The sequence below is a fragment of the Myiozetetes cayanensis genome, unplaced genomic scaffold (genome assembly GCF_022539395.1).
Source record: "Myiozetetes cayanensis isolate MyiCay16 unplaced genomic scaffold, myiCay2020 scf2-11, whole genome shotgun sequence".
In the NCBI taxonomy this organism is placed as follows: Eukaryota; Metazoa; Chordata; class Aves; order Passeriformes; family Tyrannidae; genus Myiozetetes; species Myiozetetes cayanensis.
In genome coordinates, this window is record NW_026087411.1 from 38,389,093 (window position 1) to 38,416,616 (window position 27,524).

General features: G+C 36.6%; 1 protein-coding gene across 6 annotated transcripts in view; it reads right to left on the bottom strand.

The window, feature by feature from the left end:
• RYR2 (ryanodine receptor 2) overlaps positions 1-27,524 on the bottom strand; it is a 401,127-nt gene that overhangs the window by 157,222 nt on the left and 216,381 nt on the right. For all 6 annotated transcript variants that reach the window (XM_050316682.1, XM_050316684.1, XM_050316681.1 and 3 more), the window contains 8 exons: positions 21,243-21,361; positions 20,709-20,842; positions 16,214-16,455; positions 14,239-14,431; positions 12,264-12,480; positions 11,931-12,035; positions 8,464-8,567; positions 3,941-4,024 (listed from right to left, as the gene is read on the bottom strand). In XM_050316682.1, coding sequence (XP_050172639.1) covers positions 3,941-4,024; positions 8,464-8,567; positions 11,931-12,035; positions 12,264-12,480; positions 14,239-14,431; positions 16,214-16,455; positions 20,709-20,842; positions 21,243-21,361 — 1,198 coding nt within the window. The remainder of the gene's footprint in view (positions 1-3,940; positions 4,025-8,463; positions 8,568-11,930; positions 12,036-12,263; positions 12,481-14,238; positions 14,432-16,213; positions 16,456-20,708; positions 20,843-21,242; positions 21,362-27,524) is intronic.

Below are 27,524 nucleotides of genomic sequence, written 5' to 3' on the forward strand. Positions count from 1 at the left end.
ATTTACAACAAAATCCTACGACACTATGTGGCACCACCATGGTGGACCTGACCTCCCTTAGCTCAGCTGATGAAGGAACATACAGGGGAAGAGGAGGAGCAGGAAAAGAAAAGTGTTTGGGGAAGACAGACAAGGGCTGTGTAGGGTAACACTTGTGCCGGGGCACTGATGGGGGGAGGCAACAGGGCAGCCTCTGTGAGGAGAGGCCAGGGCTGCCCCTGGTTCCAGCTGGCCCAAAACAGGACACACCACTGGCCTGAGTCCCTCAGCCATACTGGTGCTGCCTCTGGGAAAAAGTTTTAAGGAGAAGGCAAAATGCTGCATTGGAAGACAGGAGTGAGAAAAAAAGGTGTTAAAAACAGCCTGCAGACAGAAAGGTCAGGGGCAACAGGAGACCGAGGAAGCTTTCCCAGGTGCCAGAGCTGAGACTTCTGTAGTCCCAGAAGTAGCCAGGTTGGAGCTGGTGGATGTGCCCTGAATATCTTTTGAGTGTGGTCTTGAGGATCTTAAAAGTATTTTCCAACCGAAATGATTCTATGATTCTATTTCTTCTTAAGCATACTGACAAACAAAGCACTATTTCAGTCACAACAAAACAGGCCTGTGCAAACAACATTCTTCCACTGAAATTATACACCCTGGGTGTTTAAAGAATGTCAAGTTTAAATAATTGTCTATTTTCTAAACCATTTTGTCATTTTCTTTATTTGTACTGACAGAGAGAAATCCAGAAACAGTATTTATCCCCATTTATATTCTAAAATATTCAAATCCTTTTCAAATTTTAATTAATTCTCTTCTGTGACAACAATTTTAAAACCCATTGAAACAAATTATTTGTTGAAAACAATAATTTAAAAATAACCAGGTATTTAAGGGGGGTTATCATCTATGAATATAAGGTTGGACTTTCCTTCAAAATCACTCCATTAAAAAGCAAACATTTAAGTTTGAAAATAATATTCAAGAACATCAATCCAATCAAGAACATCAATTCAAGGTAAATCATTTACACAGCTACTAATCTGCAGGTTTCTATTCCAGAATTAAGCAAGGAGTTAGCAATTGTGGGGCTGTCTGCCACACTCCAGCTATCTGTCCTCACGGTTACCTCTCCTCAGGTAGCTGTGAAGTTGCTTCAGTGATAGGAGTAAAACCAGAGAGTAATGAAAATAATGAGTCATCCTGTCACACTGCCCTGCACAAGTGTTACGTTGTGTGTTTAAAAGCTGTGACAGCCACAGCTATTCCGATATAGGAACAGCGTCAAGGAACTAGGGGTTGTCAAAGGGTAAGGATCAAAGTTGCAATAGGTATGTTTTCAAAGGATCTTAGTCTATACTCTATTATGTCCATTAAAGATTTTCAGCAGTCTGCGTGAATGGTTTTACAAGAGAAAATTAAACATAACAAAAAAAAAAAAATGAACCTCTTCTTTCTTTTCATTCTGACAATTCATTTTTCTTTTCCCATTTCATTTAGACTTTTTTTTTTTACCCATAGAAATACTAAATATTTAGAATTTATTAAAACAAAGACTTGAAATATTTCAGGGAAGTATTTTAAAATAAAAGTTTACTAAATGTTTTGTTCAAAACCTGAAGTAAAGTTACACCCAGTAAACATTCCTTAATAGAAAAAAATTTCCACTGGCAAAAGTTGTGTTTTCAGTACACCAGCTGTTCAAAATGGTCCAAAACTGAGTAATGCTGTATCAGGAAAGGAAAATTTCTGGCACAACTGTCAGTTAAAAATGTGATTTTTCTCCAACTTGTAACCAGTCTGCCTGTGATGCCAAAATTCTGCCGGACATAAATATAAACTTATTCTTAACATTTTATAAGTTCATTGTTACAATTGAATGTCAGAAAAGAAAAAAAGCAGCAAAGGATTAAGAAGACAAACAAGAACACACAAAGTAAGGTTGAAAAATCTTTTAGGATATAAAGCAGATGAGTTTGATTCATCCAAGTGATGTTTGTTGCTTTTTCACAGTAAAGTTTTGTAACAAGAAGATATAAGAATTTATTAAATTATCATGAGAAAATAAAAAATGTTGGGATAGTATATATGTATTATCTAATAAACAGAAATAACTAGCAAACACAGGAAGTGACATTTCTTCTCCCATCAGAAATTTAGCTTTATGCACAACCCTCCTTTAATCTTCTTTTGTTAAGTCTAGTCTAACCATAAACCAGCAACCCTTCTTCTCTTTAGGACTATATCATGTAAAAAATGTGATCCAGCCTTACAGTTGATTCAGCTGCACAAGTGTAACTTTGCTCTATTTTTGCTCATCCATTTTTGCTTTTCATCTGATGCTTTCAAAGATGTAGACACAATGGTTTTATTTCCTTTTTGCTCATTTTTTTCCTATCTATTATGTGTGAGTTATCAAAATTCTGACAGTATCTATGGTAGGATCTCAGGTCTCTAAAGTTATGACTGTTAATGGCATTAAAACGACTCAGCATTATCAGCCTTCTTAAATTAGGAAGCCAAATTTCTTCAGACTTGAGATTTAGCTGCAGATTTTCAAAAGCAGGAAATCTAATTCATTTGAACAATTTTGCAAATGTATATACATTTCTGTCCAGTAAATTCAGAACAAAAATACAGAAGGCCCTAGACATCTCATTCTTCTTTGAGGGATATGCAGTTACCTTAGGATACCAAAACTGAAGAACAGTTTGGGGAAATTTAAATAAATACCTTGCTTTACTCTCATTCATTCAGGTGAAGCAACCACACCAGGGATTCTGAAACTGTGATATCAACAGTATGTAAATCCATGCAGTGTGGTATATATCATAGACTAGAGGGTCCAGGTTCTTACAGCTACACTGTAGTGAATTATTACCCAGAAGCCTGCAGGAACCTTGCCAGAATGGGGAATGTGCTTTTAGCTCATGAAAGGAAGAAGAAAAGCAGGCTTTAGTTAAACAGGAACTGGAGATTACTACACTGGCCTTAGGGACACAGGTATGGGTCAGTGAAGGGCTACTGTGAATAATGGAGGTACAGAATAGCAGAGGAACAGCTATTTCTGCACAGAGCATGTCCCTGCAAAGATCTACGAGTTGCTACTGGTGGCAGGAACTTAGCAACTAGAACTTACCATTGCTCTTAGTCAGAACAAAGGAAACCAAATCATTAATTTAAATTCAGGAATAACAGAACATATGGAAGTTCTCTCCAAGTAAAACTGCAACCTTCACCTTTTTGGTTTTTTTACATATTAGGGTAATTTTATACCATGGGCTCAAGTGTATGTTGGATGGCAGAGCTGTCTTATGCAAATAGGAGTACAGTTCCATTATTTCAACTGTGTTCAAGTTCCCAAATTCTTCATTCCCAACCGGGAAGAAGGGGGTAGGGAGGAGTAGGGGGTGTTGCACTGGTGTTAAGAAAGAGGCCAGGGCACCTTGGCTGAGCCATGAGAGCTGCTTTCAGATCTGTGGTAGTGGAGACCTCTATACCATATACCAGCCTGAGCCCAGTTCTACCAATGCTGTTACCAGTTGATTGCTTGGGAAAAAAAGTCAGGCAGTTGTATGACTTCACTTCAGGTTTTGGCTATTCAAGGACTTTCAAAAGGGTTACTTTGAAATGTTTGCAGCACAGTTGAATATATTGACAAATTTGCTGTAAAAACTCTTTATAAAGTCTCTGAGTTACACTCCATATACAAAATAAATATGTAACAATGAATGTCAGACATTTAAATGAATCACAAAAAACCTAAAATTTGTCTACACATCAGGTCACAAACATCTAAAAGAAAAGCTGTGAATGATGGTGTGAGAAAATTTCTGAAAATTCATACACATAAATGTATGCCCAAGATAAAACCAGCAATATAAATATCAAATTGTTAAAATTGCGTTCACTTAACTCACACTGCCTAACAAAAATATTCATTTGAATTTCAACTTACTTCTTTGGAAGTTTCATTTTTTTCACTTTTTCTTCAGCATGTTCATCAGCAATTCCAACATGGCAGCCTAATGCCAGCAGGGTTCTGGGACACAAAAGTCAGAGAAAAATTAGTGCCAATGTTTATACATTTAGAGTTTCTGCTGTGAATATAAATGGCACTGTACGACATAGGAGACTAATGGAAATTACCACAGTACAATATGGAAAGATTTGTATATGTAATAAGCTTTCTGATAGTGTTAATTAAACACCACAAGATGGTCCTAAAAATTTTTAATAAAAATATGAGTAGGCTACTTTAAAATGGAACTGTCTATTTTGTCTATATGAGGCATCAACTCAAATATTCCCTGTCCTTGAAATACTATCTCTGCTTTACATACTTATTCATACTGCTTACATACTCATTCATACCACTTCATATCCAAATCTTTTTATGTTATGCTATTTACATTACAGCTGATGAAAAGAGAAAAGGTAGAAAATGTCATTTGTTATTCTTAGAATGTGTCTTCTTTACCAAGAGAGGTCATTTCAGAAAATCAACACTCTCTACATAACTTTTGAATAGGATTGACAGTATTAATTGGGTTTCTGATTATTTCAGACTTCTTCCTTTCCTTACAGGCACTCTCCCCAGCAGTATAAATCTTAAGTCTCATTTGTCTCCAGAATTTGATTTGTGTATCATCATTTATTTGATCCTGCATTATATTCAATACTGGGTTATAAAGTCTTAGTTTCTTTAGCTAGCTGTGTTACTAAAATATTGACATTGAAATGAAAAGAAATCCTAGACAAAAGTCAGGGACCACTTTTGAGTCAGATGAGAATTTTCTCAAAATCTGAAGGTGACAATCCTATCTTTGATGGAAACTGATTACACAGAAGAAATCACAAATTTAAACACCTTGGACTTCATTTCCAATTTCCTCAAAGTGGAAGAAAGGTGGGAAACCAGGTTTGTATTTGTTCTCATCACTACCTAAAACAGTATTTTGTAGTTTTACTTTAACAATATTTACTGCTCTTGAAGTGATTGGAGAAAAAAAGAGCATAAATACCACTCTAACATTATTTCTCTTGGCAGATGAATGGCGTGTTTCAAGGATATTCTTACAGCATATTTTTAGTGTTAGCTCCATGAAGCAAATCCTACTGTCATGAATTGTGAACCTGATTTAAAATTAGACAGTAAAATCAGAAATGAGGAAACCAATATGCAGTGGTTACCTCCGGCAAAACACACCATCTGCTAAGAACACTCACTGCAGCTAAATTTCAGCTGGTATAAATAGTATATGATTTGTATGCAGTTATCACCAGCATAAATAAGAGAAACATATCTAATAGTGGAATGCAGTATAGAGGAGCTAACCTCTGGTAACCCTAATTTTCTTGTAATGTAAGCCAGGAATTTGGACACTACATTATCTCTACCCAAACAAAACAAATGCATATCAGAGTGCCACAGGAGGATAAAAGGACATACCATACTGACAGATCCTGAAAGACCACTAAAGCACTTCAAACCCAAACGAGAAAACTAAAAGTGTCTGAATGTTGCTCTCATTATCACACTGATACATGCAATTTTCCCACAAAACTGAGTAAACAGATAGAAATGGAAAGTCAGTCACAAAATAATAAGCCATAAAACCAAAAAAAGGTACAAGACCAAACTACAAAATATATAGAAGAATGTGCAGAAACAGTGTGAGCAAGCATATTTTAAATCCTGTGACATTTTCAGAGGCAACTCTTTCCTGAATCTTGACATTTTCTAAAGTGTATCATTTTTATAGTTCATAAAAGTATTCCATCATATTAAAAAATAAACACAGATCCAAATATATTGAAAAGAACTGTTGTATCAGGTAATACGACTCAGAACTTCCTTGGTTTCTGACTCTCTCATCTAGTAAAGCTGGCAGCAAAGCTGGCAACAAACCAACAAAGAAAACACAATTACAGACAGAGTAATTCTTTATGTCTTGCAACTATTTTAAATAAGCAGTAGGCAGCTTTAATGCAAATTGTAAAGAAGATTACTAGGGGAGTTTTAAAAGAACATTTTCTTTCCCTCTTCCCCTTTTTGCATTCATTGAGATTGACAGCTAGCAGACTAGAAGCATCCAGTAACAAAACAGCCAAGGCAGCTTACAATTCAAGATATCGCAGTTTAGATCACCTAGTACTGATTAGTGCACTAATTTTTCCACCTTTCCAAACTTGCAGAAATAATCTGGGCAAAAACTCCTATTCTAGTCACGGAACAACAGATGTCTATGTGATAAATATAACATGATATCACAAAATTAGAAGTGCATATTTCACAAAACAAGGACTAATACAAGAATGTAATGAAGACTGAGTTCAATAAGTATACAAATTCTGAAAGCCATAGAAAAACTGAATGTTTTATATTTTGTAACATTTAATATTTAAATATTCCATTTAATGAAAAGGCTCTTTCTAGAGTAAGTGATAAAATTACTAAAATAAAAGTAATCCATAGTTTATTATGATTTATTTTTTTTAACTAGGTCAGATTAGAAAGTCCTGGGTCCTGAATCAGTAATCATGTAAGGACTCATAAAATTTGTTTAATACTTAGTGAAACATTAGAAGTGTGCATTTAATTATGAGAGCAGGACTTTTCTGATGCCCAAGTCATATTACATAGATTATTCTAGGAAAAGATCCAACTGTAGGGAAAGTTAATGACATTATCTTTTGTAGTTTCATAAAACAGAAAGGAAGAAGGTATTCTGAATTCTTAGCACATTGCTGTGCTGACAGGAGTTTCAAAAACATTCCTTGAAATTCTAATATCTAGTTGAAGACAAATATAAAGTTATTTTCTTGCTTCCAGTTCAATTTATCTATAAATGCTTTATTTCTAAACAATGTCAAAATATCCCTTCAGAAACTGTTTAACACTTAGTGTCATAAATATGTTTTTCACCAAGTAATTTATTTACGGGGGTAATGGTAGATCAGTAAATAGTGCAGACAAGCTGACCTGAGAAGAAATCTGCAAGTGTAGGAGGTGTGTTCTACCTAGTTTTTTACTATGACATAAAGTCCTTATATTATGACTGTAAACACTTTATTGTACCATCAGTTTATATGGTAAATAATAATATAGGACAAATATCCACAGAAAATTAATATCACCTGCAGACACTCATCCTTTGTAAACTCTATGATCAGGAAAAAAACAACTACATTTTAGCAAGAAAAGAAAAGAATAATTTCAAATATGAGTGACTTGAGAACCACATACACCATAGAGAATTTATCAGTTTGAGAAATATTTTAACAGGTTGGCTACATGTAATGCTGACATATGGAAGAAATTACTTAACACTTACAGATTTTTCAATGTATTCACAGCAAAGTAAGAACTGGCACCTGCTTCATTGACAAAGCTGAGGTGACAAATTGTATCTTTGTGAGACAGCTAACTAGATTACTTAAGCAAACCCTTTAACATCTCACTGAAATTTTGTAGCATTCCAACTGGACAGTTTCCAAGACATTCATACATCTAACTGCTCATCCACAAAAGGAGGGAATGCCTACTACTGTCTGTTCTGTGGCAGTATGCACAGATGACACAGAAATATCAGCGAAGGCTCCTGAAGAAAAGTTCGTCATTAGTCAAATCCAAAAAATATCTATTGAGTGTCAAAGTGTGTTTTATCAATAAAGAAAATTCAAAGAAATTAAACTAAACTGAATTAAACCAAATAAGAAGCAGATTTTTTTCAAAGTTTGGTTTTGTTTCTTTCCTCAAAGCTACATGAAAACTGCCTGAGTTTCTGCCATTTCATAATCAGCATTACCACAATAATTCTAAAATTCCATAGATAGTAAAAAGACTATCAAAGCCATTTTCAATGCCAAATACATTATTCATTAATGCATCTCACTCCCTCATTTTCATACTATTGCCCTCAACTGTGGAGTATTTGCAGGAAAATGGAGGCCTGGTGAACAACCCATATTACCAGCTGTGAGAGAAGCCTCAGGCTTCCCATGGGAAGAACACTTGGTTTACAGTTGGCAATTGTAAACTTGGGCTAACTTCCCATGAGAAGGAATTAGTTTACAGTTAACCTGAACAGGTTTCCCATGAGAATAGAATTAGTTTACAATCAACAACTATTCCATGTTGTGAGAACTTACGGTGGGAGCTGGTATCCAGGTGCAAAAACATCGAACCTGCATCTTGTCCAATGAACATGAGACACGGACTCGTGGACAGACTGAGCTATCCAATCCCCAGATTTTAATCCTGCACCCACGAGGGTACAAAAAGTGTATAAAATATGTGCTGTGTGCCTTAATAAATGATTCATTGCTTAATCACATTGATTGTCGTGATGGATCCATGCTCTTGTCGTCCATACTCAACTACATGTCAAATTTTAATTACGTGTCAAATTATAATTCTGGAAACTGCATCTTCTTAGAAAACTCAAACTATAAACTTCAAAAATTTTAGCAACTTACTTCAGTGTTTCAAGTGACATTTGCAAGTTATAATTTCTTTCCTGCTCAGGCAATTTTGAGAACTCCACTAGGCATGGGTGTTGTCTTTTGTTGTCATCTCTAATCTGAAAAAAACAGTAAAGTAATAAGATTAATTTGTCTTGAAGAAATTTTTAAAAAGTCCAATCCATAAAGTACTTAAGCTGATCCTGTCAGAATTAATCAAACTGAACACTTCAAAACAGAAAGTATTCTGTATTCTGAGGGTATGATCATTCTGTTCAAGCAAGGCAAAATTTGCATTTGCAAATAAACTTCAGATTTGCAGATCTCAAATAAGTGCCAATTTGTACATATTGTTATATGGATGTTCACAGCAAATATGCAAAGTTCAAGAACAGTGCAATCCATGCTTTAACATACAGTCATAAAATAACATCTCATCTTCAGCCTCATACTTGAAAAATTTTACGTCCAGTTTATATAAATATGTTGATACAAATAGTACTGAAATCTTTACTCAATGAAAATAACAATATAAAAGATAAATATTCCCTATCTCTTAATTCAGAAAATGTTTCTTTCTAAGTCATGTCCAGTATCATAGAAGCAGAATGTGACTGTTTAGCAGTCACATATGAATGGAACATGAATTCATTTTTACTGTAGTGATAGCAGAGCTATACAGACTATAATTTACAAAATCCTAAATTTTATAAACTTAAAAATTTGATTAAAAACATTTTTGACTGTTTCCACACAATTTTAGTCTAATACTGGCTGTAACCAGGAAAGGCAACATAGGAGGCTGGATAACTAAGCACTGCTGCTCTCAACTTAGCATCCTGTGCTAGAATTCAGTCAACAAAATCTACAGGTGCTTGATAAAAAAACATTAGTTTGAAAATATTAGCTAAAGGATCCCAATGAAAGCATTAACATTTACTCAGTTGATGTAACTTTTAAAACCATACATTATAACAGTTTTGTGTCTATGTTTGATGGACCATAAGCTCATCAATTTTATTAACTTTAAAGCTGCAAAGTGGAAGTTACTGAAAAATAGCATTATTGACTTTTGATCAGTCAGATAATTCTGCTGGAAAACTGAATGTTAACAGTTGAAGTAGAAGCCTAATTGTCACACTTTTTCCAAATTGATCTTAACTCTACTACTCAATAGTTTATTCAATCTCATGAAAAAAAAATCACATTTCTCTATAACATTTCTGAGTAACTTATTTTTTGCATCTTGATCTAAGCACATAATAATTCTCAAATTGAACAGCAGCCATTTGTTTATACCTTAAATTGAAAAATATTTAGAAACTCTAGGGGATATTTATATTCATTTGATGGGATTAATGTTCTTTGGGCAGACAATACAGGCAATTCAACTGTCAAGCTACTTCACCAAAATTATTAGAAGCTAAAATGAAAAACATCTTTTAGTGGACACTGAAAACGTTCATTTTCCAGAGTTCTTTCTAAGATCTACAGTACTCTGCATTAATAAAAATAGAGTATCATCTCTGAGCTGTGTACAGCCAATTTAAGTCTTGGACGGCAGGTGTCTTCCTCAGAATTCCAAAGTTAATTTATTCCGCTCGTGACACTCTTTTTGCTCTAAAGCAACAATGTATAATAATTCTATTATTGTCAGCATAATTTGCAGGTTGCCTTTCCATCACTTTTTTGTTTTTTTCTGAGCACAACATAAAAATCTACCACCTTGTAAATACTTCACATCTATCAATTCTTAATTTTTTCAATGGTTTTAAACATACAATGATGTTTAACAGAAATAAAGATATGCAGATGCATCTGATAATTTCAACAGGTAGCACACATATTCAGACTTACAATGAATCCAGTTAACAAAGTCCTAAATTTTGCTAAATCAGCTTGTTATTTTACTTTGTTACATGAGTAGAATGAAGCAGTAATATCTTATGCAATATGAGGTATCACTTTGATGATACTACATACAGATCTGATAAAACATATATGTAGGAGGGAATATAAAATGTAAACTATAAAATTTAAAATCTAAAGCAGATGTTTTCAATAATATGGAGGGCCATTTAAATTTACAGATTCTCTGTCTTTCAGCCTTTAAACTTTTTGACTGAGTGAAAAAACATCACTAGGTACTATATATAGTGCATCTTGCTCTGAATTAAAAAGACCAAATCTTATTAAGATTAGATGACACGTGTGCATCTAAACCAGCTAATATCTGTTCCATGCCTTCCCTCAATACTCAGTAACTGCAGTGCATCCATTCAGATAACTAGAATTGAAAACAGTGGCTTAAACATGAAATTATCTATGAGAAACCAATATGATTGAGGAGTCAATCTCCAGATGATCAGCATACACTTTACCACATTCCCAAAGTGAGCACATCCTATCACAGAACACTAACTCTAGGGAGAGAAAGCTAAAAGATTTAGCAACTATTTTTATTTCAAATATAATTCAATTTATTGCTGCCTAACTTGATGCATATTACATATTGTTTAAATAGTTTGAACTGTATAATCAGATTCTCACTGGTAAGTAATGGTACATTAAGAATTTCTGCAGACTGCTTCACAGCTGGTATGATTACACAACAATTAAAATGTTTTGACAGGCTAATTTAACTGGGGGTTTGTGTTTTATTTGTTGGGGAAATCAACAAAAATAACAAAATCTAGAGAAATTATCTGTTACTCAAATATTTTATTTGCTACACCGAATATAATAACTATGCCCAGTTACTTTAAATCTGTAACCTGAGCTCCTCTGAAGACCAAAAGCTTTTTTGTAGCAAAAATGGATTACATATATGGTTTTACACTTTTATCTAGCACCTGATATGTGTTTCTATATACCCTTCACAGCAATTTCTTCTTAAACACCAGCATTTGGGATCCAAATAACAAGCGTGTATACTTTTTTAATTATTAACTTCAAAAAGAATTTTTCTTTTCATACTCCATGAAAAGTAGAAAAGAGATAATAGTTATTTGGAGCACCTAATACAGACATGAGACTGAAAAAGTGGAGAGGAGGCATGTGAAAAGCAGATTTAATGAAATTTCCTATAGGTAATACTTATTTTTCATGAAAAATAAATTTAGCACTTCCAAAAGAGCTATGTCAGTCAGCACATGTGAATCAAGAATAACTGCTTTCACTGGCTTATCCCATTAGGCAACTGAATTCTTGCTGCAAGAACAAATAGGTGGTGAAAAACCCATCATGTGCTTTCTGTGCTGACAGACTGGCTAAAAATTGCAGCACCAAACAGCTTTAGTACCAAAATTCTGGTTCAAAAACACATAAGCATTGTTGGTTTCCACCTGTTCCTGGTGTGAAGGTATCTAAATTTTACAGATTTTGGGAGGACAATTAAAAAATGCAGTCCCATTAGCACATTGAAACTTGCATGCTTAATAACACTACGCGATTAACAGAAAATGAATTTAGAAGGTACATACTGGTCCATACTGCCAGCCAAGTTCAATCTTATTCATAACCCAAAGTTCATGAATGTTCTCTGCTAATTTTTCTCTAATCCTTTCCAGGTGAGGAGGCAAAACAATCTAAAGAGAGAAGAGAGAAAGAGGCTATGACAAATAAGTCGCTTGACATACCACCCAAACTTTTAGAACAAACTTTGTACAAACAAACTTTGTACAAACCAGTTCTCTCAACAAATACCACTAAAAAAACAAATTTGGGACAAGCTGCAAATTCAATCAAATGTGAAGTAATATAGTCCTATAACATGTTTGTTTAAAAATGAAAATGAAATCTTTCAGTTTCCACACCTGGCTAGTATCTACAGGAACTGGAGTGAAAGCTGCTTGTGACAGAGAGACAGTGGGACCCAGCAGGTCTCTTGTATAGCTACGATCTTGTTTGTACTCTCGGCTATGCTCCACTTTCAGCTTCTCTTTCGGCAGGACAGCTTCAAAGCAAGGGGCATATCCAGGTGGAGGAAGGAACTTGAACTCTCCATGGCGACCTCCAAGCAAGAAACGCACCCTGTAAACATCAGAGTTACTTTAGATTACCAAGAAACCACTGGTGTCAAGTCTAATCAGTTTGAAAGCCTAACAAGTATTAAATGCCATTTAAAAAAAAAAAAAAAAAGAAAAAACAGTGTTGCAGCTTCTTTGCATTATTTACAGTTTCACTTTCTCTGACTGGTGCTGTTGCTTATGATGCAGGAGGTCATAAAAACACAGGGAAAGTGAACAACTGCTCCTTCTAGTTAATTGTACTTCCATAAAAGTATTCTATATCACGAGACCAGAAGAAGTCACTGAGAGAGAGAGAACACTTGGTTTACCTAGCACACCTATGAGGTAAGCAGTAGCCTTTTGAGTCTGAAAAGGCAGGGATTATAACCCAGAGTAATCAATAAAGCACCCATGAACTCTCTCCATTAAAAACTCTCTATTTTCTCTCATTTGAGAAATGAGTCTAAAAACCCCATTGTTCTTATTTTTCTCTCACAAAACCCTAAATCCTTAGGATACAATAAAAAAACTCCAGTATTACCTTCCCTAAAATATTTGTCATATTCATAGAAAGCCAGGGGAAAGCATTCTTTTATTCAATGCAAAATAGTGAATTTTTCATGGCCTTTTGTTACTGAAAAATTCCATCAATGAGGTAATAATGGTGCAGCAATGACATAATACCAAAATGACATAACAATGATGTAATACTGAAAAATCATCCTAGAACACTGCCATCTAGAAGGAACAAAAAATCCGCCCAAAAAACTAGTTTTAACACAGAATAATTTTGCTTCTTTTCTGTTTACTATCTTACCAGAATTTTGTTAATGCTATACCAAAACACACTCAAAAACTGTATGCAGCACACAAATAATACTGTCAAATACTTCTCTCATGACAGAAATAAAGCATGCAGATTTATAGCTTTGCAATTTGCAGCACGCACACCTATATTTTCACCACATTCTATCTCCTGTAGTATCCAAGGCAAAGTCTAAAGTGTATTTTCCATCTGGAACAAGAGGTGCGTTGTGCCCACTGTGTCATAGCTCTTCGCTTCTGAGGTATGAGCTCTTAGCTCTGAGCTCTTAGCTTCTTTGAATGAACCCTCACAGAGCATTGTTCTGCCTCCAACTGAAATCAGCTTTCAGCCTTTACCTTTGCCAGTCCTGCTGAAGTTGGTCCCCCTCGCTGGAACACCACATAATCTTAATATCATAGTCTCAAACTGTTCAATACATGGAAGCAGAAGCCTGGCACCTCAAGTGTGATTTGAAATTTTATAGGTAACCTGTACATATTGACTGAATTCATATTAACTCACCCTGCTGAAAAGGAAGTGTATGACTAGTATTTCTTAAGGTAAGTGCAGATAGCGCCTCTTTAGTAGTTACTACCTCATAAGAAGTAAGTTAGGAAAAATATATTTTTAGTATCAAAGGCTGATAAAAGATGCTGTCCTGGAGTGAATGTGTAGCAATGCAGTCAGCAAAGAAACTATTCAGAAGCTGTTTTCTAAGGTATATCCGCAAACCACCTGAATACACCGGTGTGCTGAAAAACAACAGATGCATTATCTCTTCAGGACATCTTTGTAGCTCTCACTATCCAAGAACTGGAACTTCACCAGAAAAGCAGATGACACAAAGGGAAATCAGAGCAGACAGCCAGGGAAGTACTCAGCATATTCTCGTATATAGAAAAAAATAAGCAGATTGGAGGAAAAAAAACACAAACCAAACCAAAAAAGAGAAAACCAACTACACAGGATGCTAACTTTATTCCTGCAGAGAAGCTGACAACTGGGAAGAAGAGGCCATCTATGTTGAAGTTTTCAAACATTCCTTGAACTGGCTGGCCATTTATTCTGAAGGAAATGCTGGGAGCACTCAGATCCAAACAGCAGCTAATAACATCATCAGTTCTTAACAGATGTTGGTTGGGAGAATTTACTGTCCGTGCTACACAACCTATGGAAATAAAGCAGACACATTTTGTGAAACTTATGCAGACTGGGATTTTGGAAGCAAAAGAAAGGACATGATTTTCAAAATTCTACTACTTAAAGTCCTTCTGAGTTTGAGAGGTATGTGTTACATAATAGTTTCAATGAAGAATGAAGACAGTAATATTTTCAAATCTACCAGCCACATCCACGTTCACAAAAGATACAAAAACTACATATAGAAAGGTTGTCTGACTTTTTTGTCTAGGTTGGATTATTGACTTAAGAACCATAAACAATTGTTCATTTATTGTTTTGTTCCATTTCTGAATAAAAAGTTTGATGTAGGCTGAAAAACAATTTTAATTTTCAGTCATCTTTTGTTTCCTACCTAAAAGTGACCTTATCTACAAAAGCTAGTTTAGTTAGCTCATTATTTTCTGGTTCTTCTGTAATAATACTTTATCTGTCAAACTCAGTTATGACATCGTTTTAATGATATCATTAATTATGCATCATTGTTCCAAAGTAATTCTCACTATACATGAGAGGCAAAGTGGCAGCTTCTTTCCTAAGATGCCACTCCAGCCGATATGCTATTATTTATTAATACCAATCCATTGCTATTTTGATTGGAAAGTTCTTTTGAAATGTAAGACTGTATTCTTTTCCAAGTATCAAGCCACAGTGCCTCAAAACTTCAAAGACCTGGGAGATATAACTGACTTACTAACTTGCCTCTCTTGTCTGCTAAGGCAGTTTAGAAAACCTGTTCATACCTTCATAGTGGCAAGAACTGCCAATCCAATGAGCCTTACTCAGTTCACAGTCAGTTCTACAGTTCACCACTACCCAATAATCTCTCAAAATCAAAGCAAAATTTTTTTCTCAGCAAGGGGAAACCACAGTAAAATCTCCTTCCAAGAAGTTCAGGACAGTCCAACAGTAGGACTACCCATTCTAAATGGCCTCTGAGAATCTTTTCACAAAAGTTAAATCAGGTGAAAAATATTAAGAGAACGATTTATGATTCTTATTATTCTGATTTTGCCGAGCTAACGCAATTTGAAGAGAGAATAAGGTATCTGTGGAATCAACAGTAAATACAGGTACTCAGTTCAGCTTTCTCTAACACCAGAATTTGCATGAAGAAATTACTTTTAACAAATACAACCAAACTAAGCCAAGAATGTTTTAAAGATGAATAGTTGTGCAAACACATCATATGCAAACTAGGAATATGATTCTGCAAGCCTTGCAATAATCAGTCAGTCTTCTTGCATGCAAATAAAACATTCCTATAGAAAAAAAATCTTGTTTCAAAATGTATGGCAAATAACATAGTTAAAAATCTTCACACCTAAAGTATCTCTGAACTCCTAAAGACCCATATTAAAAACCTGGTTTGAAAAAAAAAAAAAAGGAGAGTCTTGTGAATTAAATTTCTCAGAATGTTCTTAAACTACTACATAGGAATTAAAAATGCAGATGACTGTCAGACTTCTTTTTTTGCAGCTTGAAAGCTTTAAATAAAATATTTACAGTTGGTACAAAAAACAAACGAACAAGTCCCAGGCTGAAACATAAATTATTAGTCTATTTGCATTACTTGGTATAAAACAAGTTTTTCAATACACATTGTCAATTTAAATAATATTTTGATATAGGGTACTGTTTCTGTACGTTCCTAGTGCCAATTGAAACAACTGATTCACTTTGCTGCTGTTGAAAACAAATTCACTGAGCTTGCAAACAAGAATGTAGTGTTTAAACAAAAATAAGCAACAACAAAATACCAAGAGAATACCTGACCACAGATGTAGACCATCAAAGCCATAGGAATATAAATCATCACCAACACCATTTCCTCCCCATTCTGCTCCTCCCCCTGGATAGGGTGAGTAGCCTTCCGTTGAAGCCCAGCCCACTCGTAGATGTGTTGATTCTGCAGTCACAAAGGGCTCTAGATGGTCCACCATAAGTTCATAGTACCATTTTCTGTACTGGGCAGAGCCTTCACTAATCCCCAAGAAGATGTTGGGTCGCATGCTTAAACAGAAAGAATAAAAATAGTTATTAAAAACTTATCTCAAGGACATGATGAATTGCTGCATACTTTTCATTAAAATCAAATTTCAAGCTTGTTTTGTGTGATTAAACAACAGTAATCATTTTATTTCACAGAATCACATAGATTACCAGTTTGGAAAAGACCTCAAGGATCATCTGGTCCAACCTTTCCTGGCAAAAGCATGGCCAAGACAAGATGGCCCAAAACCCTGTCTAACTGAATCTTATAACTGTCCAATGTGGGGGAATCCACCGCCTCCCCAGGGAGATTATTCCAATGAGTGATTGTTCTCACTGAGAAAAATTTTACTCTTGTGTCCAGTCAGAATCTCCCCAGGAGATACTTACACCTTTCCATATTATTCCTTGCAAACAGGGAGTTTCCATCTTCTTTGTAGCCATCCTTTAAATACTGGAACATAGTGATAAGGTTTTCCCTAACCCTGCATTTATCAAGGTTGAATACACTCCGTTCTTTTAGCCTTTCCTCCCATGGCAAGCTTCCCAGTCCTTTGGTCATCTTTGTGGACCTTCTCTGGACTCTCTCCAGCCTGTCCAGATCTTTTTTACATAGCAGGGACCAAAACTGAAAACAGGATTTCAGGCATGGCCTGACAAGCACTGAATAGAGTAGGACAAAGATTTCTTTCTCTCTGCTGGTTATGCACTTGTTGATGCAGCCCAGCATCCTACTGACTTTCTCTACCACAGCAGCACTGCTGTTCACTCATTCTGAGCTTGCTGTCCACTGGAATCCCCTTTTCAGAGAGTTCCTCCCTAGCCAGGCAGATCCCAGCCTGTGCTGGGATCTTAGTTTATGTTTTGCCAGGTGTAAGACATTACCACTTGTCCTAATCTTCATAAGGTTCTGTCAGCCCACTCTTCTAATCTATCCAGGTGATCCAGCAGGGTGGCTCTCCCTTTCCAAGTGTCCACTTTCCCATTCAGTCTGGTATCACAGGCCAACTTCATAAGGGTACACTTGATCCTTTCATCCAGATCACTTATGAAGATATTAAACAGCATTGGGCCAAATATCAGTTCCTGAGGAACCTCACTTGTGACAGTTGCCAGTTTGAAAAAGAGCCATTTACCACCCCTCTCTGGGTGCAGCTGGGCAGTCAGTGCCCACCACTGCACAAACCCCTTATCTTGACCCTAACACATCAGTGTCTCTAAGAGAAGGCTGTGGGAAACAGTACTGAAAGCCTTGGAGAAATCCAGTGTCCAGCACTCATTCCACATGAACCAAGCAGGTTACTTTATTGTAAAGGTGATCAGATTTGCCAAGCACAAAAAGGCTACAGTCATCAAAGAATGTCCCATTGCCAAAAAAGTCAAAACTCACACAACAGTACTAACCACAAAGCCAAAAGCTGATCTGCATTATATGTCTATATCTGCACTCTTTAATTGGTAAAATGAAAGAAGGGGTAGATTGAGCACCAAGACATTGCACTTCCAGGGCTTTGCAGTCTTCTTGACTCTACCCAGGTTCTGGCTTGCAGTGCCATTTGTGCCCACATGAAAAGAATAACAATGGATAGCAATTCTGTGCTCTTGATAAGTGGTGGCGCCCTCTTGGCAACATCTCAGAATCAGAGCTCCAGAAGGCAGAAGGCAGTATTTATTTATTCATTCATTTATTCTGGTGAAAAATACCTTTTAAGTTCAAAAAAATGTTTGCTTCAGTACCTGAAACAGTAACCTCACTGCAAACCAAAATTACACCTATTAACCACTTACCAACATAAATGTAGTAAGTACACATTGCAGGCTTAATTTGACGTAGCAAACTAATCTGTAACACTGATTATCCATTCAAGACAATAACATTTCAAAAGATACAAAGGTAAAGTTTCTATTTCAAAATTCTCTTGTACCTCTTCCTTCTTTATTCCAACTCCTGTATAACTCAGTAAATTTTAGTGGTTGTAGAAATCCTTAATATCAATGTGATGCTACTACTGCTACTGATTTTACAGTACTTCCCAGTACTTAGAAGGCACAACTCCAACTGTGCCTACTCAATATCTAGTTAAATAGCAATATGCAGAGTCATATATCTAAAGGTTGGGGGTGGGGGGAGGGGAGAAGGAACCCTGTGCTTTTTAAATCTGATTTTGGGGATAATATTGAATCTAGACTCTCAATCAAAAAAAATCTGTCTCCAGACAATCATTTCTGTGTTAGCTCTATACTAAGCAAGCCATTCAACCTTGAATTAAAGCTGTAGAGCATATAAGTATCCAAAATCAATGCTAGATATATTTCCTCAATGGTTGGTTACCCATAATACAAAAAATCTTTCAGACTTCTAGTCTGAGTTATCTGGTCTTCACATCCCTCCACTAGATCGGGTCATTACTTCTAGAAATATTGTCTTTCTACACAAGCTGACTAATCAACAAAAATGTAGCTCTACGCTAGCCCAAACACACAGTATATCTTCTGGTGTAGGGAATGTAGGGGTAGGAAGAAGGGCTGATACAGGTGGTTAAATATAAGTCAGTGTAAAAGCAAAGTTTACTGACCTGGTGGCTGATAAAGTAACTTGTTTTATCAGGTAAGACTAATAAGCTTTCCTTCTAGAAGCATATAGAGTATCTTTTTCTGAATGTTTAAATATACTCTTCACTTTGCTCCAAGTGAAAATTTTAATTTCCTTAATATTAGAAACAAAACATGTTTGACAAAAGCTATCTTCCAGAAAATTCATATCATCTGTAAATTACTGGCAAGATCACCAACTGAATCTTTTCTGCCTTAACATAGAATCAGCTTATTATGCCTTTGTCCAGACTTCAAAATTTAATCAACCTAATCATCCAACTTAATCTTGTTAAATAGAGGTTTTTGAATAGAATTTTCCAGTACCTTGGAAAAGTATTTTAAACAGAAATATCTTTGAAAGTTCCAAAAATATCTTAGATAGTTTCTTTGCCAAATATTTTTGGGGCAAGGTATGCATTTCTTAGTCTAACACTAAATGTCATCAATGTTTCATTGATCTTACTGCCTTTTGAAGTAACTGCAAGAATAAGAAGCTTTTCATTCACAACTTTCTAATGTAAAGCAAAAACATGTAGTAATGAATTTGCTTTTTCTACAGCCATAGTTTGGAAAGACAGCTCTACCTTCTGTGAAGGAAATCTAAAGTCAGCTCAGATGCTCAATCACAGAATCACACAATCATTGAGGCTGGAGATGATCTCCAAGATCATTGAGTCCAGCCTTTGACCAAACACCACCAAGACAATAAAACCATAGCAGAAGTGCTACATCCAGTCATTTCTTGAATACTTCCACGGATGGTGACTCCACTACTGCCCTGGCCAGCCTGTTCCAACGCCTAACTACCCTTTCCATGAAAAAAATTCTTCCTGATGTCCAAGCTGAACCATTTCTGGCACAGCTTGAGACTATGTCCTCTTGCCCTGTCGTGAGTTGCCTGGGAGAAGACACCAACCCCCACCTGGCTACAACCTCCTTTCAGGTAGTTGCAGAAATCAATAAGGTCTCCACAAGCCTCCTCCTCCAGATTAAACCCCACTTTCCTCAGACAGTCCTCACAAGACTTGTACTCCAGACCCTTCAACATCTCCGTTCCCTTCTCTGCACATGCAGTAGCACCACAACATCCTTCTTATAGTGACTGGACACAGTACTCTAGGTGTGGCCTCCCAGTACCAAGTAAAGAGGGACAATCAGTTCCCTAGATAGAGTGTGGATTTTTTACATTTTTCAGCACCTAATAAATTCCATGAACTATGAATTATAAGTACCATTTCTGTATTTCAGTTTTCATTCTCACTTAATCAGTGATTGAATCTTTTAAAAATAAACATAAGTTTGAGACAGAGGAAGATCCCACAATCTTCACACAAAGCCATATTCTTCTGCCTCAGCATAAATTCAAACTCTGGATAAATATTTACTTGGTAATATTTGTAAAAAATATTTAATAATTTAAGATGCTACTAGCTTCATCTATAAATTAAAGTCTGCTGCAGGATAGCTTCTAAAACTCTTCCAATGGAAGGAATGATCAAGGCACTGTCGAAATATCCCAGGCACTGGTGAAGGTATTTGGCACTAAGTTCTTAATTTTGACCAAAGGTGATTAGGAAATTCTCACAAGATCACAAACAGAAAGGCAATCACGGGACATTGGCTGACAATACCCTGAATGCACAACTAGATCTAGATAACAATCTTTTTTTTTTTCGTACCTGCTAACGTGGTTGACAAGGCGTGTCTGTAAGAGCAGATCTCTTCCTGGTAGGAGATTATCACAGATTAGATGTTGATTAGACCGCACAGCTACTCCATGACAAACACAGAGAGAACACAAAACATCCAAAACCTGGAAAAAATCAGATTCTTTTATTCTTAAATATTTTTTCATTATTATTGTTAGTTACTTCAGGCAATATAATGCTATATACTGTGTTACTGGAAGATGTGATGGTATCTAATACATCCAACATAGTGGTTTCATTTTAGAACAGTTCTGAAAGTTTCCTTACAACATTAAAACATTCTTCCAGTTTCCCTTGAAAATTAGTGTGTATCAACGGTTTAGTCAAAAAAAAGATAACATTCCCCTTTGCTTTTTCAAACTGCTCATATACATTTTAGGAAAAGTTTCATTCCTGATTATGAAAACAGCATCACAGTATTGGAATTCTGACTTTCACATGGAAGAACATGCTTGCTTTGTTCACAAATGTTCACCTAAACATACCTGTCTATTCTTTGCCTACCTTATGGTTTCTTCCATGTTTGTCCAAAAGACAGATGATTGACTTAATATGCCCTTCCTTAATAATGTTTAGAGCTTCTGGGCTTTCCACCAACACACAGTGTAAAACCTCCAAAATTCCTGAGGAAAAAGAAAAAAGAAAAATAATTTTTCCAAAGTGCATATAAAAACATAACTGTGCACAATGTTTTTTAATACGCTGCTCAGTAACATGGAATAGTTTCAAAAATCATTGTATATGATAAACAAACACAATAAAGTAGCAGTCACTGCCAACAAGAATCATGAGCCTAAAAATGTTTCTCTGCAATGGGGAGGTAAAACTCCTGTGTGCAGTGGATCTAGTCAACAGCTGATTTGGGATCTTCCATATTTGGGAAAGATAAATATTGTACATGTAGTTTATCATTATTCATTGCTACAGTTGTTACCACAATAAGAAAAATCAAAGGGACTGAAGGGAAGCTGAGAATCAGTCTTAAACATAGAGATATGCAATTCCTATTCACACCGAACAGATCATCATTCTGCCTTCAGCCCTGTATTCAAGCCCTGGCTCCAAACACTCAGCTTAACCTTTGCAAAGCAAGTTCCATAGCAAGAGTCTTCTGCTCTTTGTCTGGTTTTCCCTTTAATTAAAGGAAAATGTAGCACCATAAACTCCGCTTGACTTGAGAAAAATACAACCATCAGACAAAAACATCTCAATAAGAGTACTCTGGTCTTTCCTTGATCCTAGTGAGGAAAAGAACAGCAGCCACTACAGATAACCTACAGCACCATCACCTTTTATCCCCATACTATTTAAAGGTTTTTCCAGAAATCTAGAGGATTATATGCTGTCATCACTAAAAAAGTTCATGAAATACTCAGTGACTGAAAAGTAGTAAAGGCGGAAAACAACAGATACAATGACAATTCAGCTTATCTGGTAAATATGTTTCAAACAAAGTGTGTGATTTAATATATTTGAAGACAGAGTCATACAATATGTAAACAGAAAATGCAGGTGACTCAGTACAGATATTGTAGACTCTTTTTTTATTCTGTACAGTAGCTCCAAAAAAAAGTCTCAGCTATAATATAATGAGCTAGAGGTGAACTCCCAGAGTGATTCTGTAGCCCTGAAGGTATAAGAAGTCTCAACTACAAATTAGAGAACATATTAAATCTGAATTTGGCAGTGATATAATCTGGGCAGCAATAGATGTACACTTCCATTATCCCACCATTCATATGTATATGAATGTATTCCGTATTCATATGGTTCTACAAATTATGACAGTAACAGTATGGTTAAAAAGGGTAAAAACCTAAGAGTCATGACAGTAAGCTAGAGGAGCAGATGCTCTGTAGCAACATAGCAGGAGCACAGTCCAACCAGCCTGCCAACGATACAGGTAGGAGTCACTTGACCATTGTAAAACCACTTAGGGAGGTCAAAAAGTGTTAAAAAAGGATCCTTAATGTAGAGGGGTAATGTGTAATAAGATCAACAACTTTATTGTGTGTCACAGTGACCTGGGAATGTAGGAAAATCACCACATTCGAAACTTGGTAGTTGAAAGTTTGCCACCTCTCATTGTAGCACTGAAACAATTTTAACAACATAAACAATAATCCAATATGAAATTATACCATATAATCTAAGTGTGGTAACCATAACCTTTTCAGATTTATGTAGGTAGAGTCATAATCTTAATTTTGTTTTAAGATATTATACAGGGTTCATTTTCTAGTCTTAACCTTTTCAATAACATAAGGAAAAAAAATACTTTGAAGATGTAAACAGTTGTGGGTTTGCCAACCAGCCCCCCTGGCTGAAAATAATTTTTCCAGGTGAATTTCTGGACCAAAGCCAATCAAAAGTTTTAGTAATGCCTCTGTCAATTACATATTTAAGAAAATGGAAGAGAAGAGTGGTTGCGCAGATGAAATTAGGAACCATGTAGGGAGAGGCAGGTCCCAAGTGTGGGCCAGGCCTCCCTCCTACCTTGGCCCTAGGGTGGGGGCAGGTGTGGCACTGAAGCCACCCTGACCGAGACATAGTAACAGAGTGGAGGAAAAACTCTAAAGGAAGACTGCCTGGATGAGAAATACTGCAGAAGGAATTCCAGGCAGACAGAGAGAGTGCAGCGTCCAAGGTCAAAGCTGGCAGCCAGAGAAGAGAGAAGGGGGGGCTCCTTTTCCCCCCTCTCTCTCTTTCTCTCCCTTCACCAGGGAAAAAGACTTAAAACTAAAAACCCCTTCCACCAACAGTGGAAGACTGTTGGGGAGTGGAGACCCCCCTCTGCAGCTCATGAAGGAGCCCACGCCAAAGCAGAGGAGTGCATGAAGAAGATGTGACTGTGTAGGAGGCCTAAGATGAAACAGAGTCCTGTTGGAGACCTGTGGCCCATGGAGAGAGAGACCTACCCTGGAGCAAGTCGGCTCAGGTAGGATGTATAACCCCAGTGAGGGACCTATGCTGGTGCAGCTGAATTTGTGACCCTAAGGGACAGCAGAGAATGGAAGAACTGTTGCCCAAAGGTGGACTCATGCTAGAGAGGTCCATCAAGGACTGCCTCTAGTGAGGAGGGACCCCACAAGAAACAGCAGCTGGACTCAAAAGCCATTATTCCCTGTGACCTGTGGTGAAGATCCATGGTAAGGCAAGTGTCCCCTTGCAGTCCATGGAGGACCCCACAGCCTCCAGTCTTAGCCCAGGAGGGGGTAAGCCCAGCCCTGAGGTTGACATAGAAAAGAGAGAGAGAGAGAGAGAGAGAGAAAGACAGTTCCAGCTGTGGCAAATCAGAGCTGTCATTCTAAAGATAATAGAAGAGAAACTTTCAAAGTGCTGCAAAATTATTTAGAAGACCTGTAACTCTGAAAATAGAAAAGAGACTGCTTCTCCTCCTGAACTGCTACAAGGGGGGAGGGGTATTTCTGTAAAAACATAGCACTTTTACCTAGTTAGAATTGTTGTATATATAGTTCTTTAGTTTTTATCTTACTAGTAATAAATCTTAATATTATTGTCCCCACATCAGATCCCTTTTATCTGCATAAAACTTCTCTCAACTTATAGCAATTGTGTGAGGGGTGAGAGAAAATTGGCCCAGTGTAAACCCACGACATTTTTAGTGGAGAATGCAGGCAGACTGCCAGCAGAGGTAGAAGCTGAATCAGACCATGACAACATTCAATAATAGATGCATGTTATCAATTAGATCTAGTTGCCACAGCACCTTCTTTAATTACTGGAGCATCTGATTGCTAATTATCAAACACGTTTTGTTCTAAGGGCAAATTCTGTTTCAGAAAAAAAATTGCATATGAATGTACTGTGTTGGTTCAGACTGATTCACTTTTAGATTGTCTACATTAAAGACAACTGAACTTGTTCTGATTTCGTTGGAGTTGCTCAAGGCAGTAAAGCAGGAAGAGTTTGAATTTAATACAAATATCACAAACGGTATGATATGCAGAGTTTATGATAAGAAGAATGAAAATTCTTTCTTAATGACTAAAAGATGAAAGGAGGCATATATTTTCAGGACAATATGTTGACTCCTCTGATGTCATACTGTAGAATACTAGAATAAAATGCATGTGCTTTATGAAAATACTCAAAATCTGGTATTAGCTGGTTTCAAAAACCTTTACTTGGAGGATATCAATGTCAAGGAATCCTCCCTGTCTGACCATCCAGGAGCCACTATGGCACCACCTGCGCTGGGACCTCCACAGATAGACACCCCACACTCACACAGTCAGACCAGGTTTCCTTACCAGCTTGAGACCAGGTTTCCCATAGCAGAGTCTCAGACATCCCAATCCTTGAAATAATTTTATCTTAGTGCAATAACTAAATAACAAAATAGCAGTTCAAGCTGGGTGCTACCAGGGAGGGAACTCGAACAAAGGAACCCCTGAGCTTTTATGCCCTGGCAGTCTAAGTGCACAAAAGTCAGGGGGTCTCTCCTCCTGCTGTGTGTCTGAGAGTCCGGTCCCCTGTATGGGCTACAGATCCCCACGCCCTATGTTAGGCGAAAGGTCGGCAGTTCACAGACAGACTCCTCGGGCTCCTGCCCCCTCTAGAGATCAACCTGCAGCTCACACTGCAGCTTGCAAACCAAGCTAAGTGCACTGAATGTATTCCTCAACATTAGATTACTAACTTGCCATATTCTACTGGGGTTTTTTACCCGTGTTTTGATGCCTTTAAAACTTTAGTAAGGCTAGTTAATACCATCTGGAATACATTTCAGAGTGAAAGACTAATCTAATCTTAATTTATGCATTGAAGAGACAGCTGAAGCATTTGCACTACATTATTCACCCACTTCTAAGGTGGTTTACTCTAGGACACATCTATACTTGGACAGAACATAATTTTCTTTCTTTTGCTTCAGTTAAACTCAAGAACTGAATCAATTTCTGATCTAATTTGTACAATCAATTCACAGTTGCTATTTATATATTTAAAGCCTTTGTTCTGTTTTCATAACATTTTTAGCTCAAGGACAAGAAAAAAGTGAAAACAGGAATTTTATGGATATTAGTTTGTAGCACCAAATCTTTTTCACAAGACATTCAAGAAAACACCTGCAGCAGATGTAGCTGACGATTTCCATGTTGAAGGTGAGCTTAATTTTGGTGTAATTAACAGAACATGGTGTTTCTTCCTCATAAACACTCTACCTTAGAAAAATACTAATTATTTTAAGTGAATATACACATCCAAGTATTCTTATTTTAGAAGTGCAATATAAGCCAGTATCCCTATTGTAGATCTACCACTGTAAATCAAAACAGTGAATATCTTCATCCTGGTCAAGCCAAATAAAGCTTAAAATCTGTCAAGCAAGCATCCCACATAAAATCACAAAATTACATGTATATGCTAAATCTAAATCTACTGTGCCTCTTGAGATTACTAAAGTACAGCCTAGTTAGCATCTTTTATAACTGACTCTGTCAAAACCAGAAAAAGTCTTTATTGTAAAATCAGTTCTGGAGGCAACATGGAGTTACGTTACCAGAACATATGGGAAAGGAGCTCAAGTGGCCTAGTTCCTAGAAAAAACTCAGAACAAATGAGCATTGCAAATATTAGTACCTTCAGAGTTTTTGCAGCATGAGGTTCATTACACAGTGAGAATACAGTGTCAGATTACTCTGCATTTTACAGAAAGCATCTCACACCTTACTATAGCATTATAAACAATTAATTTTTAATTTTCAAACTTTTTTACTTTGAGATTAATATTTAAAAATACATAGATACATAAACCATGTAACACAGTATTTTAAGAGCTGTCATAAGATATTTCATCTTGAACCTCCAAAAGTTGAGCACAAAGTTTTGCATTATTTCTGAGAGTTTCAGCTGGAAAATTAGGTCTCTTAGGAAATAATCACCATGAAGAACTTGGGATGAACATTGAAATTAAGCAGGTTGCAAGCAAGTCCCATGCAACCGCATAATTGTGAGCCCATTCTTCTCAGATGAATGCTCTCACATCAAAGGTGGACCATAGTGGAAAAAGGATCTAGCTTGTGATTTTGACAAGGTTTTTAAAGGTTTGTTTCGGTTTAAATTCTCTGTTACTCAAATGCTCATTAAAGCAAGAAGATCCTAACATCTGCAGAGCACGTTTCCCTAACAATAATGTAAACCCACATGAATGTTTGGTTACATCTATGTGGTTAGGACATCGGTGCTATGAGCAGCCAACTGTCTGTGTCACCTGCTGAGAGCTAAAGTAGTGATACAGGCAAAGCCTCCTATGTTCCTGTTGCCTCATCTCCTGAGCAGCTCAAGGGTTCAGAGCATAAACATACCAGGCTGAAATAGATTAGCTTCATGCCAGAAGTAGGAACTAATCTCATAATAAAATAGATCCACCACCCTAAGGCCATAGTTCTAAAACTAAAACCTGAAACAAAATTCTGCAAAAGTACTTCTATGAAACATTGCTGACTGGAGGGGCCCACATGGGCAAATGCTTCAAAGTCTCTACAACAGTCTCCACCCCAAGAGAAGAATAACTGACGTCTAAACTCTCTGCTTGTTCCAAGAGTTGACAATGGAAAAATCCTCCTGGAGGTGAAGAATCAGTGTGTATCTGCTCTTCACAACTGCAATCACCCACTGCAGAATTTGCCAATCAACTAGCAAATGCAATGCCTTGGTTTGGAGAGGGAAAACACTCCTGCCACTGACTTGACAATATTTTCCCATGCTGTTGGTCAATTCATCTCAGGAACAGATTTATGGCCAATAAACAAAATGCCCATG